Here is a 17,513-nt window from a genome sequence, read left to right on the forward strand (position 1 = left end):
AAAAGGCAAATAACAAAGAGAAACTATGGAATAGGAATAGGAATGCTTGGGAAATGTAACATCTAGTAAAGTGTGCTAGTACGGGGCTTGTTTGATTTCAATGTATGGAAATATAAACTGTACATGGAGATGGGGTCTCCAGGAAATCAGGTGGTTAGAGTTGGCTCAAGGTGCAGATGTTTGTCCCGATGAAAGAACACGAAACAGACTTTCCCAGTTTTGTGGATTTATTTAAGCTGTTGTCTGTGTAACAAATGACACAAAGGAAATTATTAATATATCAAAACGCAGTACAATTAAGTAGCCTATACTCATAAAAAACACAATGCAATTTAGTCCTCATATGCAGGTGACTGTAATTATAAATCAAAATGTATAAACAACCAAATGACATACTGCCCCACCACAAGGCTTATAAAGTAGAGAAATACTGGCAGAGATATATGTACAGAGTTGCAAATATCTGGTTTGCAATTCTAAACATGAGCAAAGTCAACTTTGAGTATTTACACATAGCAATAAACGAAAGTAACATAGGTGAATGGCAAAAACGGTGGAGGAGTAACGGCACCATCTTAAGACGGCACCATCTTAACAACAGATTTCTATAGGAATGAAGCAAATAAAACATAAAATGCAAACAACAATGTGGGCTTTCTAACACTTTCACTTTACTGTCTCTGATTGAACAGACTTTATTGGCTTTGTCAGCTGATGCAAACCCTCAGATATTTTTATAATAATGTCAAATTAACATTTTTTTTATTTTTTGTAATATAACTAACTCTACATGAAACAATAAGCTTACATTGTTTAAACTGTAACTGAACATGAGAACCTCTGGAGTTGAAGGTAAATGTTTCCACTTCCCCCACATCCTCCACATCCTCGCTCTCCACTGTGATATTTCAATGTTGTACTACTTTGTTTCCATCAGGTGAGTCCCTCCTCTGGTTCAACTGCATCTGAAGGAAATCACAGAAAACTTGTGTAAAGTTATGTTTGTAGCTGTGACTATAAATCTGAAGTCGGACTGTTTTATTGGACGCAGGAGGCTCTAACCTGACTGGACTTCACACCGTGTCTTCCTGCTGTCCTGAAGTTTGAGATGTTCTCATACACAGGACAAGAGTCCAACTGATGGGGAGAGATGACAAAATGAAGTTCAGTGGACCTCATTTGTGATTCGTGCATATAATTAGATTTTATTTAAAAATGTATTTAATCGTGTATTGTATTGTATTTTAAACTACATTCACTCACATCTTCTTTACTTTCCAGAGCATTTATGAGATAAGTTATTATAACTGTGATATAGGGGAAGTTTGTCAATAGAGTCTCTCTCTCTCTCACCTCTATCGTCTCTATGGGTTCATGTGGTTCAGTGGTGGAGCTCAGAGTTTTCTTCTTCCTGGATCGAATCCACCAACAACAAATATTGAAATAAAGAAGAAAATAAAAGAGCAGGAACTGAACTGATGGATTGTGATTGTTTTACCTCGTCCACAGACTCAGGAGAAGAAGAAGAATCAGCATCAAGCCCACCAGAGTCAATCTGATGATATTCATTATGATTGTTGAATTCCCTAGAAATACAGATAGATATGTGATATACCTCACTAATAGGATTAGACTGATAAATCACTGGCAGGTGATACTGTCTGTTAGTCAGTCAGAGTCATTAACCTCCAACATGATAGAGGTTCCTCCCTGAACACAGCTACAGTAAAACAGTCTGGAAATGCAGACAGGAAATTGTATTTTCTTTGCAGCATTTCTGTGTTGTTACAGATTATCATGTGAATCTGGTCTGGTGCAGTAAACAGGTGTGTGTGCAGGTGAATGAGGATAACTTACCTGCTACAACAATCAGATGTAAGGTGGAGTTATGGCGTCCTCTTCTGTTCTGGGCTTCACAGTAATAATTCCCACTGTGTTCAGGTCTGAAGTCAGTGATGGTGAAGATCTGTCCTGATGCTTTTGGTGAGTCTTCATCCTCCTTGTACCAGGTATAATTAGCTGCTGGGTTAGCATCACTGCTACAGGTCAGAGTCACTGAACTGCCCTCCACTATCTCACCAGAGGGACTCACTGACACAGAGGGAACCCTCGGAGCATCTGGAGGAGATTTAGAGAGATCCATGTCAGTAACATCAGATAATGATGTATGTATTAAATGTCTTGGCTATGTCACATGTTTCATTTTGGATGGAGGGCATGTATTTTGTCCTTAGCCTTTTCTAGAGATACCATTGTCTGTCTGTCAACAACTAAAGACAACAGTTAACACAGTCAGCACTTTGGTCAACTCAGGTTGTTTTTAATGTGCTATATGAATAAACTTGATTTGATTATTTGATTTGAACAGTAAATTCACATTACTTGTTTGGAGATTGTCAATAATTCTGTGCATAAAACATTAAGATGTGATCCAGGTACACTGTTGCTACATGTCATATGCCCCTTACTGCTGGGCCACCAGGACAGCAGATTTGATCTTGTGTTGCACTTACACTGGACATCTACTAATAGAGACGATGACATGATCTGTCCATATTGATTCTCAGAGCTGCAGTGGTAGATCCCTCTGTCCTCAGAGCTGATGGAGGTGAAATGATGAATACCTTCTGGCCCTTGAAACAGTGTTTGGTTCTCTTTGTACCAGGTATATTAAGCTGCTGGGTTAGCATCACTGCTACAGGTCAGAGTCACTGATCTGCCCTCCACTATCTCACCAGAGGGACTCACTGACACAGAGGGAACCCTCGGAGCATCTGGAGGAGAAAATACAACTTAACTTCATAACTTTAAGATGCTGATGAGTTTTCACAGTGGAACTGGATATTTACATGTAAATTATATTAATAGACAATATAATAATAGACAAAATGTATGAAGTTGATATCAGTCATAAAGCACGTGGTGGAGTTTGATTTGCTCCTTGTCATTATAAAACTAGACACTAGCTTGGGTAAAAATAATGTGACACAGCGGGGTAAACAAACAGTGAAAGATAAATTAAATATTCATGTCCTTTAAGGAGGAGACTGTAAGAAAGTTCATCTTACGTTTGCAAGAGTAAACAGAAGTAAAATATACAAATATGTTCTAAATATGTATGAAAAACGTTTTTTATGCTGAAAGCTTCCTCTACATTGATGTTCTGCCGTGAATTAATAGCACCAACTGACAATGTTGATACTGTACTTTAAGTCCATGGGAAACAAAACCTGAACCCTTCCTACAATTTCAAAAAATGCTATAATGTGTAAGACCATAAGACATTTTTAGAAGCAGTTTTATTGATTACTGATGGTTTGAATCCCCTGAACATCCGTACAGATCTGGGAGCCAATTGTAAATAAAACTGCCTTTTCATCATCTACTGTAGCTGCTCAGTGAACTACAGCAGCAGACTGTGAATGTGAAACAGACAGAGCTGAAGAAAGTGCATGACCCGCAAAACATCTGACTGAGTAATAAAGCTTAAACAGTTGTCATTAGTTAGAGAATTTTACTCACATTTCACATTAATAGAGATGTATTTAGATGTCGCAATCCCCAGTTTGTTCTCAGCTGTACAGTAATAATCTCCAGAGTCAGAGGACTGGATGGACCTGAAGACAAGCTGTGGTTCTTTACTGGGAGGTTGAAGGTATTGATTTCCATTCCTCTTGTACCAGGTATAATTAGCTGCTGGGTTAGCATCACTGCTACAGGTCAGAGTCACTGAACTGCCCTCCACTATCTCACCAGAGGGACTCACTGACACAGAGGGAACCCTCGGAGCATCTGGAGGAGAACACATTTATCATTTAAATTCAAAATGATATTTCATTTTCAGCTTACACTATTCAAGTTGACACAAGTCATTCCATAGAATTTGGCAATCATCTGACTTCATTCATTTTACTCATGTTTTGTGGATGGACCAGAATGAATGAATGCTTTGAAAGCTGAATGACAAATTCACAACAGAAAGAATGTAAAGTCACAATAAACGTTGATCAGCAAATTTCTAAAATTTATATGAAGATTTGTGTGATCCAAACAAGTGACACACACTAAGGCGAATCTTGTTTTACAAAATTTTAGTCTGAGCTGTTATTATCCAGCTTTATTTAACAGTCAAGACAGAGATAAAGAGTTACACGTCTATAATCTCATGGACCAGTGATCTGGTTTTCATCAAATTCTGCACATCATTTACCAAATACCAGTGAGTTAAATGCAGTAAACTACAGTACAAAAGGTTAATGGCTCCATCAGATGGTGTTATGTTAGTGGAAGACTGTAAGTAAACTCACACACTGGAGGAGAGGGGAACTTCTCATATCCTTCTACAGCACAGGAATAGCTGTCTGCAGAATCCAACTCTGAATAATGATACCAGGCTTTTTCATGGATTTTCTCTCCGTTCTTGAACCAGATGTAGGAAAGATGACCATTACAACTGGTGAGACACTGTAGGGCAAAATACTGATCTGATCTGGTCACCTGCACCTGCAGAGATGCTGTAAATATGTGGAGAATCAACAAAAATGTCAATTATATTTACACGTATATATATATATATATATATGGAACAAAAAAAAAAAGGAACATTGAGATTAAAATGTTACCTGTGACAGACAAAGTGACTCCAGGTAAACCAGTATATTTCCCACCTGGTTGGTTTGTTGTGAATCTGAACTTGTACTCAGCTGAGTCGCTCTCTCTCAGGTCTGTGATTCTCAGAGTGCAGTCGTTGTTACCACAGATATACTGCACACGACCTGAGTACTCTGGGTCTGTTTTTATATCCACATAGTCATTATTACTCGCTCTCGTAAACCAGATTTTTTTCTCAACTTCAGTATTACGGCCATTTATCCTGGATGGGTATCTGTAGGTGCAGCTTATGTCCACTGTTGATCCTTTTAAGGCACAGATCTGAGTAGAGGTGTAAGTCACTCCCCAGCCATTCTGTCCCTGTACCACTGTAACACAGAGCATATCAGGAGCACAATCACAATGAATAACTTCAGTTAACAGTCAATTGATGAGACAAAGTGGATCATAAGACCAGTATGATTTGGAAGAAATGTAACCTCGAATTTGAAAATGCTAAATTATCAGAGCAGTTATTAATAGTTATTATAATAATGTGAATAGTTCTTAATCATGTATCATATCACTAGAACTAAAGTGGAACAGAGAATTCTGTCAGGTTTTTGGCATTCTTATCGTTGCTGGGATACATTGTTGCTAATATTTGTTATTTCTGGGTTATTCTACTTTAGTCATTTCATTTTAAGAATTAATAAAAGTCTGTGTATTTCTTGGTTATTTCTTTCTGCTCACTCTGTGGTCAGGTTGCTGCTGAGGTAAGTGTGATGACTACAAAGAACTGCACAACACTGAGTTGTGTGAAACTGTCAACAGCAGCTATGATATAAAATTAAGATGAAAGCCAAAAACAGCTGTCAATAAATAGCATGGAAATATCACACTGACATCAGCCAGTCCAAAATAACTGGCAGCGTTTGGTGCAGATGTATGATGATAGAAGAGACGTTGAGTGAGACTTTACTGTGAGATCAAAAACACATGAGCCGGTGCTTCTGCGACCAGGGTTGACTTTAGAACAAGTTAAAACAGGTAAAAAGGTTTTCACAGTGTGAGGAAGGAACAGTTCTGAATGAAACCCACAATATTCTCAGTTTACAGCATGTAAGAGTGCTTAGCATTAGCTACTTTATGCAAAAGATGTTGGCCAAAAATATTCATGGTTGTACTAATGTCTATTATAACTGACAGAGAAAGAAACAATAAATATTTATTAAAAAACAAATCTGGCTGAACAGTTTAAACAATTGTATGGGATTGAAGTGTTTCGAGGAAGTTTGCCCTTCACACAACTTTGATCCACTTCTTTCCACATTTTCCCAGATCCCCCTCTTTTAATGCAGTGAATGTAACTGTAGATATACAGTACCTGACACAGAGAGAAGGAAGACAACAAATCCACTCGCTGCTGCACTTAAACTCATAGCTGCTCCTCTCATCTCTCTGTGAGGCTTCAGAGACAATAAAACATGTCAGCAGGTAAAATAATAATGTACACAGGAGGTAAACAGTATCAGTCACATTAATAAACAGTTCTACTTACACTGAAGAAGGACGTTGTCTTTAAAGATGTCTTTCCTCTGTGATCTGGAAGCAGAAGACTGATGTCAGGCTGTTAAAAGACTACACATACTGTTCCTGTATCCTGTATAGATTATTAATACACATGATGAGGTAAATGCCCATAAACACCAAAAAAAAAAAAAAAAAAAACCTGTATTAATGTAACCCAAAGCTCATCTGAGACCACAATAACTTTTTCTCATTGTAGATATCCATACATGCACATATATCTCTCTGTGTACTGAGGCAGAATGTCACACAGTCTGCAGGTGAAGTGAAGGAACAGGACTGAGTTGGACCTGAGGCAGTTTTACTTAACAGGATGAAAAGCAGAGCCTTAATCATACGAGAGGATAGAAAATAGCATCTCATTTGTTTCTTGGTTTGTTTCTTCTCTGTTCACTCTGCGGTCAGGTTGCTGCTGTTTGCAGAGAAATGCAGAACACTGAGAGGTGAGAAGCTCACATACCTGTTAGTGTTAACAGGACATGGACATGTAACACACATGATAAAGAGGACTGGTAGGACCTGGTAGACATACAATAGTGATATAATGACGTTGATTACAAAAAGTAGTTTTAATGACTTTGGCTTCTTTACGTGGTTCAGTTCGATAAACTTTGAAAAAAGGAAATGATTCACGTAACAACAAACACCCAAACTTCAGAGTATACAGCAAAATTAAATAAATACTATCAGCATAGATAGATACCACTGGAGGTAAGACTGAAGATATGTTCTTTGGTAATTTGGGTGAACTGACCCTTTAAAGCACATAGAGGGAGCACTCAGAGTGATGAAGCCTCAATGTGTCACACTTAAGCTTCCCCACTAGAGGGCAGTGAAACATCAGAGATACTGAATCAGGACCCAGAAACAACATTTTACCATCACTGATTACTACATCAGGTTTTACTTTTGGTTCTTTATTTTCATGTTTTATGGTTGAAACTATTTACATTTGAACTTGTTTACTCTGGATACATAATTCATGTATAATTAAAGATCCAGATTAGTGTCAGTAGTTCACATTGGTCACCAACACCTTTGACATATTGCAACAAACTCCGCAAAACAACAGGTTATTATTGTTATTATTTATTCATTTATTGTGTTATTTACAAATAATGCCAGTAATTTACAGAAAGTATGGGAGTCTGGAGGTCTGGCCAAAACGAAAAAACGGATGGAGGAAGTCTGAGCCAGACACACAGAGGGCAGTAGGACCCAGAGTTTCCCCACCTGAACTATCAAAATAATTGGAACTGAACAAAACGTGGACAACCAGACCTCCATCCTCAAAGAATAATACATAATAATGCTAAAAACTGAACATGAGAACTTTTGGGGTTGAAGTTAAATGTTTCCACTTCCCCCACATCCTCCACAGCCTCGCTCTCCACTGTGATATTTCAATGTCGTACTACTTTGTTTCCATCAGGTGAGTCCCTCCTCTGGTTCAACCGCATCTGAAGGAAATCACAGAAAACTTGTGTAAAGTTATATTTGTAGCTGTGACTATGAATCTGAAGTCGGCCTGTTTTATTGGACGCAGGAGGCTCTAACCTGACTGGACTTCACACCGTGTCTTCCTGCTGCTCTGTGTCTCCTGTTGTGTCCAACTGATGGGGAGAGTTGCCAAAATGAAGTTCTGGACCTCATTCATGAAATCTACATATAACATTTTATAAAAAATGCATTTAATCAAGTTTCAAAGTAAAATACTTTCTGGTTTCTTATCAGCAATTTTTTGGGGGGACTTTTATGATGGACGGGGCAGAAAGGGGGGATGGCAAGCAGCAAGGGGCCGCAGGTTGGATTCGAACCCTCGGCTGCTGCAGCAAGGACTCAGCCTCAGTACATGGGTTGCTAGCTCTACCCACTGAGCTATCCAGGCACCCTTTCTTCAGCTATTGTAAACATGAATTCACTTCACAACTTCTTCACTTTCAGAACATTTATGAGTGAAGTTATTATAACCAAAGTTCTGCCAACAGCTCCTCTCTCTCTCTCACCTCTATGGTCTCTACAGGTTCTTGTGGTTCAGTGGTGGAGCTCAGAGTTTTCTTTTTCCTGGATTGAGTTCAACAAGAACAAATTAAAAATTGAAGAAATTCATGACACTAAAACAAAAAGAAGTCTGAAGAAGAAACTAAAAGAGCAGGAACTGAACTGATGGATTGTGATTGTTTTACCTCGTCCACAGACTCAGGAGAAGAAGAATAATCAGCATCAAGCCCACCAGAGTCAACCTGATGATATTCATTATGATTGTTGAATTCCCTAGAAATACAGATAGATATGTGATATACCTCACTAATAGGATTAGATTGATAAATCACTGGCAGGTGATACTGTCTGTTAGTCAGTCAGAGTCATTAACCTCCAACATGATAGAGGTTCCTCCCTGAACACAGCTACAGTAAAACAGTCTGGAAATGCAGACAGGAAATTGTATTTTCTTTGCAGCATTTCTGTGTTGTTACAGATTATCATGTGAATCTGGTCTGGTGCAGTAAACAGGTGTGTGCAGGTGAATGAGGATAACTTACCTGCTACAACAATCAGATGTAAGGTGGAGTTATGGCGTCCTCTTCTGTTCTGGACTTCACAGTAATAATTCCCACTGTGTTCAGGTCTGAAGTCAGTGATGGTGAAGATCTGTCCTGATGCTTTTGGTGAGTCTTCATCCTCCTTGTACCAGGTATAATTAGCTGCTGGGTTAGCATCACTGCTACAGGTCAGATTCACTGAACTGCCCTCCACTATCTCACCAGAGGGACTCACTGACATAGAGGGAACCCTCTGAGCATCTGGAGGAGATAAAAAGATGAAGATAGCTCTAAGTGCTACATGTTGTGAAGAATATGAAATGTTTCAGGTGGTGTTACGGGCAGCAGACAACAGAGCTGAAGAAAACATTAACAAGATTATTCCTTGGTTTTACAGCTTAAGAATGTTTTGAAATCTATCATCAAATGTTAAATTGAGTGTGTGTGTGTGTGTGTGTGTGTGTGTGTGTGTGTGTGTGTGTGTGTGTGTGTGTGTGTGTGTGTGTGTGTGTGTGTGATTGGGTAATTTGAGCTATAAACCATCAACTCTAAAAGGAGACTAATGTTCCTTTTATATTTTCAAGGAGAACAGAATTAAATAATGTCAGACAAATAAGGTTGAAGTGTGTTGTAAACACTGGAGTGATGGTCCTGATTGACTATTGATCAGCAGAGTTAGGTTGATATAGTTACTGATATAGTCAAACAAACAAAAAGCTCCTACAATCCTTAAAATGTTGCCACACAACGAAGTCCAGACAGCAATTTTGTTCACTTGAAAATGTATTTGGAAAAAACTAAGTACTATATTAAGATCATGTCTGACAGTGTTGATAACAGGACAGAAGTCTTTGCCCACATTGGATGTTGGATGGATATTTATGTGTGGGAGCATCTGAAACTTTACTGATGATTTTCTGGATTGCTGATGGTTTGAATCCCCTGAACATCCGTACAGATCTGGGAGCCAATTGTAAATAAAACTGCCTTTTCATCATCTACTGTAGCTGCTCAGTGAACTACAGCAGCAGACTGTGAATGTGAAACAGACAGAGCTGAAGAAAGTGCGTGATCAGCAAAACATCTGACTGAGTAATAAAGCTTTAAACAGTTGTCATTAGTTACAAGATGCTTTTTAAATCAGCTGCATTTTACTCACATTTCACATTAATAGAGATGTAGTTAGATGTTCTACTCCCAAGTTTGTTCTCAGTTGTACAGTAATACTCTCCAGAGTCAGAGGACTGGATGGACCTGAGGACAAGCTGTGGTTCTTTACTGGGAGGTTGAAGGTATCGATTTGCATTCCTCTTGTTCCAGGTATAAGAAGCTGCTGGGTTAGCATCACTGCTACAGGTCAGAGTCACTGAACTGCCCTCCACTATCTCACCAGAGGGACTCACTGACACAGAGGGAACCCTCGGAGCATCTGGAGGAGAAAACATGAACACATTTAATATTTCATTTAAAGATGAGGTTGCATTTTCACAGTGGAACAGAAATAGACTGTAGTTTATAAAAAAAGTGGTGGAGCTTGATTTCTTCCAGTATCAGAAACTACATGGTGTCCTTTTACACTGTGTGTGTGTGTGTGTGTGTGTGTGTGTGTGTGTGTGTGTGTTTTAGGCAATGTCACTTCTACACTTCTCACTTCTAAAACTCCAAAAGAAGACTATAATATTCCTCTTACAATTTTAAACATATACAAAAGCAAATTCTAGCACATAACTATGATTTTAATGTGTTGTAAATACTGCAGTGATGACCCTGATTGAGTATTGATGAGCAGAGTTGGATCTTTATACCTTTTGATATTATATTTAAGGTTATCATGAGCTCAGGAATCAATAGAGTTTATATTTCATTGATAGTTTGACATGTTGACTTTCATAGTCAGTGTTGCTGTTACCAATAAGAATATCAAATTGTATTTACTTTTCTGCAGTGAAAGCTTCCACTGTATTTGTGTCCTCCAGTGAATTTATAGTACCAACTGATGGTGCTGATACTCTAGTTTAATTATGTGGGATAGAAAAAGTTCCTACAATCCCATAAATAGTGCCACCCAATGAAATATAGGGAGCCATTTTGTCCACTTTTAAAGTTCATGATCAGAAAAACATCTGACTGAGTAATAAAGTAATAAAACAGTGGTCATTAGTTACAAGATGCTTTTTAAATCAGCTGCATTTTACTCACATTTCACATTAATAGAGATGTATTCAGATGTCCTCCCCAGCTCAGTTGTACAGTAATACTCTCCAGAGTCAGAGGACCGGATGGACCTGAAGACAAACTGTGGTTCTTTACTGGGAGGTTGAAGGTATTGATTTCCAATCTTCTTGTACCATGTATAAGTAGTTGCTGGGACATATCTGGTACAACTCAGAGTCACTGAACTGCCCTCCACTATCTCACCAGAGGGACTCACTGACACAGTGGCAACCCTCGAGGCATCTGGAGGAAAAACATTAACGCACTGAACATTTAATTTCAAGAAAAAAAAAAAGAATTTGATTTAGTCTCAGAACAGAAACTACATGTCCTGTTACCTTGGATACAGGTTTGACACTTTGCTACTGTCCCAGTCGAGTAAACACAAGGTCAGTGGTTTCATTCATTGTGTGTGTGTGTGTGTGTGTGTGTGTGTGTGTGTGTGTGTGTGTGTGTGTGTGTGTGTGTATTAGCAATGGGGGTTCCACATAAGGAAGGTTATTAGAAAATTCCAACTGGATGTTCCTCATAGGTTTAAAACAAATTGAAACCCTAAAGTACATGAAAATCACAGACATAAAGACCAACAGTTCATCAGTGCTGAAGACAGGAGATCAAGGAAATGATTCTGGTTCAGTGTCTTTGGACACTTCCATGTTTACTGTTGACTTCTAGTCGGTAAATAAGCTAAATGAAAGTATTAAACAATGTAAATCTGTGTCAGATCATTTTTTCACGTGTGACATTTTCTGATCTCATCACTACCACAAGAAACCTTGATTGGACAGATAATGTAACTCTAATCACTTGTAATTCTTCAGAACTTCAAACATCTGACTTCATTCTTTCCACTCATGTTTTTGTGGAGGACCAGAATAAAAAGTGTGAGTTAAAAGCTGGACACAGGAGGTGTTGTGCAACTGAAATTAAGATTTCCAAATAACAAATTTAATAAGAAAACTGAACTAAAGATACAACAGCAGATCATTTCTATGATGCTTAGAAAATGTGTTTGTGATCAAACGAATTTATCAACTCATATGTGATGACAAATCTTGTGTTGATAAATGTTCCATGTGAGCTGTTATTTTACAGATTTATTTTGCAGAAACAGAAAATAGATAATTATACAACATGTCTACAGTCTGTTGGGGCAGTGATTTTATTTGATCCAATTGTGCACTATGAATCATTCAAACACTACTGAGTTACATGTACAAGTACAGTACAAAAGGTTAAAGGCTCCATCAGATGATGTTATGTTAATAGAAGACTGTAAGTAAACTCACACACTGGAGGAGAGGGGAACTTCTCATATCCTTCTGCAGCACAGGAATAGCTGTCTGCAGGATGAACATAGACTGAAAATGAAGATGTTCCTCTCCAAGTCTTCTGTCCATTCTTGTACCAGACGTAATAAAGATGATCAGGTCGACGACAACTGCTGTGACACTTGAGCTCGGCCCAGTCATAATACATGTAGACCTGTGATCTGCTCACCTGCACCTGGAGATCTGAATATGTGAATAAGGAACAGAAGTCTTCGTTTTAGACTGAACTGTCAACATATATACACACACACACACACACACACACACACACACACACACACACACACACACACACACACACACACACACACACACACACACACACACACACACACACACACACACATACAAACACAAGTAACCTTCATAAGATGGTGAACATTTGGAATTAAATCAATAAATATTCAGGTGAAAATGTTACCTGTAACAGACAAAGTGACTCCAGGTGAACCAGTATATTTCCCATTATGTTGGTTTGTTATGAATCTGAACTTGTACTCAGCTGAGTCGCTCTCTCTCAGGTCTGTGATTCTCAGAGTGCAGCTCTTATAATGACAGTTGTACTCCACGCGACCTGAATACTCTGGGTCTGTTCTCAGATCCAAATGTTTTTTAGTAAACCAGAATGTTTTATCAACTGTAATATCATGGTCATTTATTCTGGATGGGTATCTGTAGGTGCAGCTTATGTCCACTGTTGATCCTTTTAAGGCACAGATCTCAGTAGAGGTGTAAGTCACTCCCCAGCCATTCTGACCATGTACCACTGTAACACGGAGCACATTAGGAGCCACAATCACAATTAATAACTTCAGTTAAAAATCAGTTAATGAGACAAAGTGATGATGCACTTAGACAACTGATTTGGTTGACAACTAACCTGGACAAGCTATAAAATCCTCAATTATCAGACCAATTATTGTAATAAACTGTTCCAAATCAGTCATCTATGTAATTAGAACTGAACTGGAATATATCATTTTAACCATTATTACCAGAGTGAACACATTCATAGAAGTATTTGCTCAGTTTTACACAGTCAGTGCAAAGAAAGAGTGGAAGATGTACACATGCTTTCTACAGTTCATCTCTATGTGACTGAGGTAGCACATCATCATCAAGTCTCTCTCTCTCTCTCTCTCTCTCTCTCTCTCTCCATCCCTCTCTCGCTCTCTCTCTCTTTCTGCTATTATTATAATGTTATTTCTAACTTTCCTTTTATGAATTGGCACTAAAGAAATAAAATTTAATTGAATTCAAATTTGAATTATTGAACCTGTTACCTTTAATGCAGTTTACTGACCAGAATAAGAGGATGAATATTAATTATGAGACAGTCTGCTTCTAATTCCCTCTCTGTTCACTCTGGTCATGTTGTTGCTGAGGTAAGTGTGAAAACTAAAAACAAATGCAGAACACTGAGGTGTTAAACTATGTGCAGAAGCTATGATATAAAGATAAGAGAAAAGTCAAACACTGAACACATAGCATGGAAATATCACACTGAGATCGGTATAAAAAAGAAGTAGCAGGGTGTGTCGCAGATGTGTGAAAATAGAAGAGAAGTTCAGAGTCAGTATGTGGTGACATCACTGTGACAAACAGAGCAATAGGTTGCACAGAGTGAGGAGGGAACAGATACTCAAATACCCACAATGCTCTGAGTTTAACATACATAAAAGTGCTCAGCACACAGCTACTTTATGCAAAAGAAGATGGCAAAAGAAATATAAGCTCGTTCTAATATCTGTTACAACTGACACAAAATAAAACATTATTAAAAAACCAAGTAACGTCTGGAGAGTTTACACAAAAAAGTCTTTTATAGAACTTTGACCCACTTCTGGGCGCCCGGTTAGCTCAGTCGGTAGAATCAAATAAAGCCAATAAAAAGCCAAAAAAAGAACTTTGATCCACTTCAATGTGACTTCTAATCATTAAACTGACAGGTTGCTGCTGAGTTAAGTGTGAAAACCATAAATAAATGCAGAACACTGAGTTGTGGGAAACTGTCAACAGCAGCTATGATATGAAGATAAGACAAGAGTCTGAAACTTCTTTCAACACATAGCATGGGAATATCACACTGAGGTCAGACAGTACAAAATGAAAACTAGCAGGGTTTGTTGCAGATGTATGATGATAGAGTGAGTTGAGGGAGTATGTGGTGACTGCACTATGAGACCAATATCCCTTCAAATAAAGGATATGGCAACGTAAAGATGATGTAGAACTATGTACAAAAGGGAAATCACAGAAAGGTTTTCACAGGGTGAACAGTTCTGAATAAAACCCACAATATTCTCAGTGTACAGCATGTAGAAGTGCTTAGCAACCAGCTACTTTATACAAAAAGAGAACAAAAGATGTTGGCAAACACAGTAAAAGATCGTCCTAATATCCATTTCAGTTGAAACAACAACTATATTTAAAAGCTAACACCTGGAAAGTTTCAATAATTGGACACAAATAATGAACTTAATATCTGGAGTGTTTACTTCACATAACTCCGATCCACATTTTCTCAGATTCCCCTCTTTTAATGCAGTGAATGTAACTGTAGATATACAGTACCTGACACAGAGAGAAGGAAGACAACAAATCCACTCGCTGCTGCACTTAAACTCATAGCTGCTCCTCTCATCTCTCTGTGAGGCTTCAGAGACAATAAAACATGTCAGCAGGTAAAATAATAATGTACACAGGAGGTAAACAGTATCAGTCACGTCAATAAACAATTCTACTTACACTGAAGAAGGACGTCGTCTTTAAAGATGTCTTTCCTCTGTGATCTGGAAGCAGCAGACTGATGTCAGGCTGTGAAAAGATGAGCTTTACTTCCTCTTTATTTAATGAATAAACATGAGCCAAACACCAGTAAACACCCACATCACAAGTTGTTGTTGTTTGTTTCAAACTATACACTGAAGAGACAATAAGGAACTAGTGTCATGGCGTGTTGGTACCAAACATGTGTCACTGCAACCTCCCACCGACACAGAAACAGAAACATTTTAATCTCTTCTGCACTGCAGCAGTATGAGATGCAAAACGTAAGTGAGCACACTGTTTATTTTAAGTATTAAGAAATATCAATGATACAGAACTCAGGGTGTCAATCAGATAACATTTGTTTTACAATTACACTTTATAACTCACTCACAGTCACTCTGACCCTGTATCACTGTAACACAGAGCACATCTGACACCACAATCACTTCTTTTGATTCTAAAGATTTACACTGGAGGTGAGACAGAAGATGTCTGTTTGTAATTTGAGTGAACTGACCCTTTAAAGCAGACAGAGGGAGCACTCAGAGTGAGGAAGCCTCAATGTGTCGCACTTAAGCTTCCCCACTAGAGGGCAGTGAAACATCAGAGATACTGAATCAGGACCCAGAAACAACATTTTACAATCCAGCTGTTTTTATTTGAGTTTATCACTCGCAGTTCTACTTTCAATAACTGTGATTGACAGAGACTCTTTCATCACAAACTGATGTTGGATATCACTTTAACTCCTCCTTCTGAACTAAAGCCGAGGCCATATTCACAAAACACCTGCACGCTAAAGTAGCCCCCTAACTGACTGAGTTAGATGAAACTCCTAACCATATGTGTGACATGTGAGTCTTATCTTTAAGAGTAATTCACAAAGTATTTCAGATATAAAATGAGCTCCAAAGCCTGAGAGGTATCACATCTCCTGTTGCAACAACTACTTCAGGTATGTTTTACCACCTGCACGAGGATAGTTGTTAGAGATGAATATATAAAAGATAAAAAGTCTCTGAATATTGAACTTTCATGTATCAGGTGACTGTAAAAAGCATGTTACACAACAATTTAATACATTTAGTCATGAAATAAGACACTGTTCAGAGCTGATCAATGCAGAGTAAAAGAATACACTTTGTCCAAGATATATAATTGTCTCTATGGTATATTCTTGGAGAGGACCATCCTGAGAGATATATTTATATAAAATCAATGGTTACCTGCTTAAATACAAACTTTATAAGGACACATGGAAATATCAGACTATAAATATAATGACTGCTGTGCTCATCAGGTTCTGTTGACTGTGCTGTACAATGCAGCTGGATCCTCTCTAGTTTCCTGACCTCTGGTTCTGAGAAACAAAGAAAGATACAGTATGAAACAATTTAATTCCAATCATATCCCAACAATATAATTTCACAGTAATGTCATTTTAATATAGCAGTGAGGATAATGTTCCTGTGTGAAGAGCTGCTCACCTCGGGGCAGTACTGGCCCTGTTAAAGCTGACAGCAGCGTACTCAATGACTTCTTGTTGCTCCATGTGTCTGAGGGGCCGACCTGCTCTGATGTTGGAGTAGAGAGGATCTGCCTGCTTGGTGGAGAAGTGGACGCTGGCGTACTGAAGGTCCTCCTGCTCCTCCGGCTGTCCCTGATCAGGCAGACAAACTAAATGACTTTCAGGATGTCAAAAGAGCAACATGAAGTCCTTCTCAGTCAGATGAGTTTTCTAGAAGCACTTGAAGACAGTGAGTGACTCAGCAGTATGAATGAACAGCAACCAGAATGGGTTTTCTTTTCTTCTAGAATAATATACGTAACTATTCTCAGCTGTTCCCTGTTGTCTGCTCTCTCTTCAGGATCAGAAGGTTCCTTGGAAGCCCTCTTTTTTCTGGTTAGGAGAATTAAAAAATGATTGAATGTTTTAGTTCTGACAAACTGACTTTCAATGATTTAACAAACTGATTCAGTGAAACAGAACTGCTCACCTGATCCACAGGAAGACAGACAGGGAAATGATAGCCAGGAGAACAACAGTGATTGTTCCAGCAGCTGCTAATTTCCCTCCTGCTCCTGCAAGAGAAAACACAGTTCATTTAGGTGTTACAGCATGTTTGGGCCAAATGGTCACGTAGAGTGATAATGGACAAATCAACCAAAAACACTGTCCAGGTCCATGTGTACATAATACATTCATCCATTTCCTGCTCAACACAGACATACCTGTCAGCCTATGGGCACATGATCAATATTGGATTTTTCAGACTGATACCGATATTGATATTTGATAGTGATAAAATCTAATCATGATATAGCACCTGATGTTTTTCAGAGCTGATATGTGATGTGGACCACACAGCCTTTACTCCAAACTTGCATCAGTGAGCCTCGGCCACCCATGTCTCCAGCTTGTCCTTCCTTGGACCACTTTTGATAGGTACTGACCACTGCGGAGCGGGGACAC

The 17,513-nt window shown here is 38.6% G+C and overlaps 1 protein-coding gene across 3 annotated transcripts in view; it reads right to left on the reverse strand.

Annotated features, from left to right (window-relative positions):
* Positions 1-15,676: 15,676 nt before the first annotated feature.
* Positions 15,677-17,513, reverse strand: part of LOC127354100 (sialoadhesin-like) — a 31,370-nt gene continuing 29,533 nt past the window's right edge. For all 3 annotated transcript variants that reach the window (XM_051383758.1, XM_051383757.1, XM_051383756.1), the window contains 4 exons: positions 17,038-17,122; positions 16,871-16,940; positions 16,528-16,700; positions 15,677-16,400 (listed from right to left, as the gene is read on the reverse strand). In XM_051383758.1, coding sequence (XP_051239718.1) covers positions 16,337-16,400; positions 16,528-16,700; positions 16,871-16,940; positions 17,038-17,122 — 392 coding nt within the window. In that variant the 3' untranslated portion in view covers positions 15,677-16,336. The remainder of the gene's footprint in view (positions 16,401-16,527; positions 16,701-16,870; positions 16,941-17,037; positions 17,123-17,513) is intronic.

The sequence above is a fragment of the Dicentrarchus labrax genome, unplaced genomic scaffold (genome assembly GCF_905237075.1).
Source record: "Dicentrarchus labrax unplaced genomic scaffold, dlabrax2021, whole genome shotgun sequence".
Taxonomy (NCBI): domain Eukaryota; kingdom Metazoa; phylum Chordata; class Actinopteri; family Moronidae; genus Dicentrarchus; species Dicentrarchus labrax.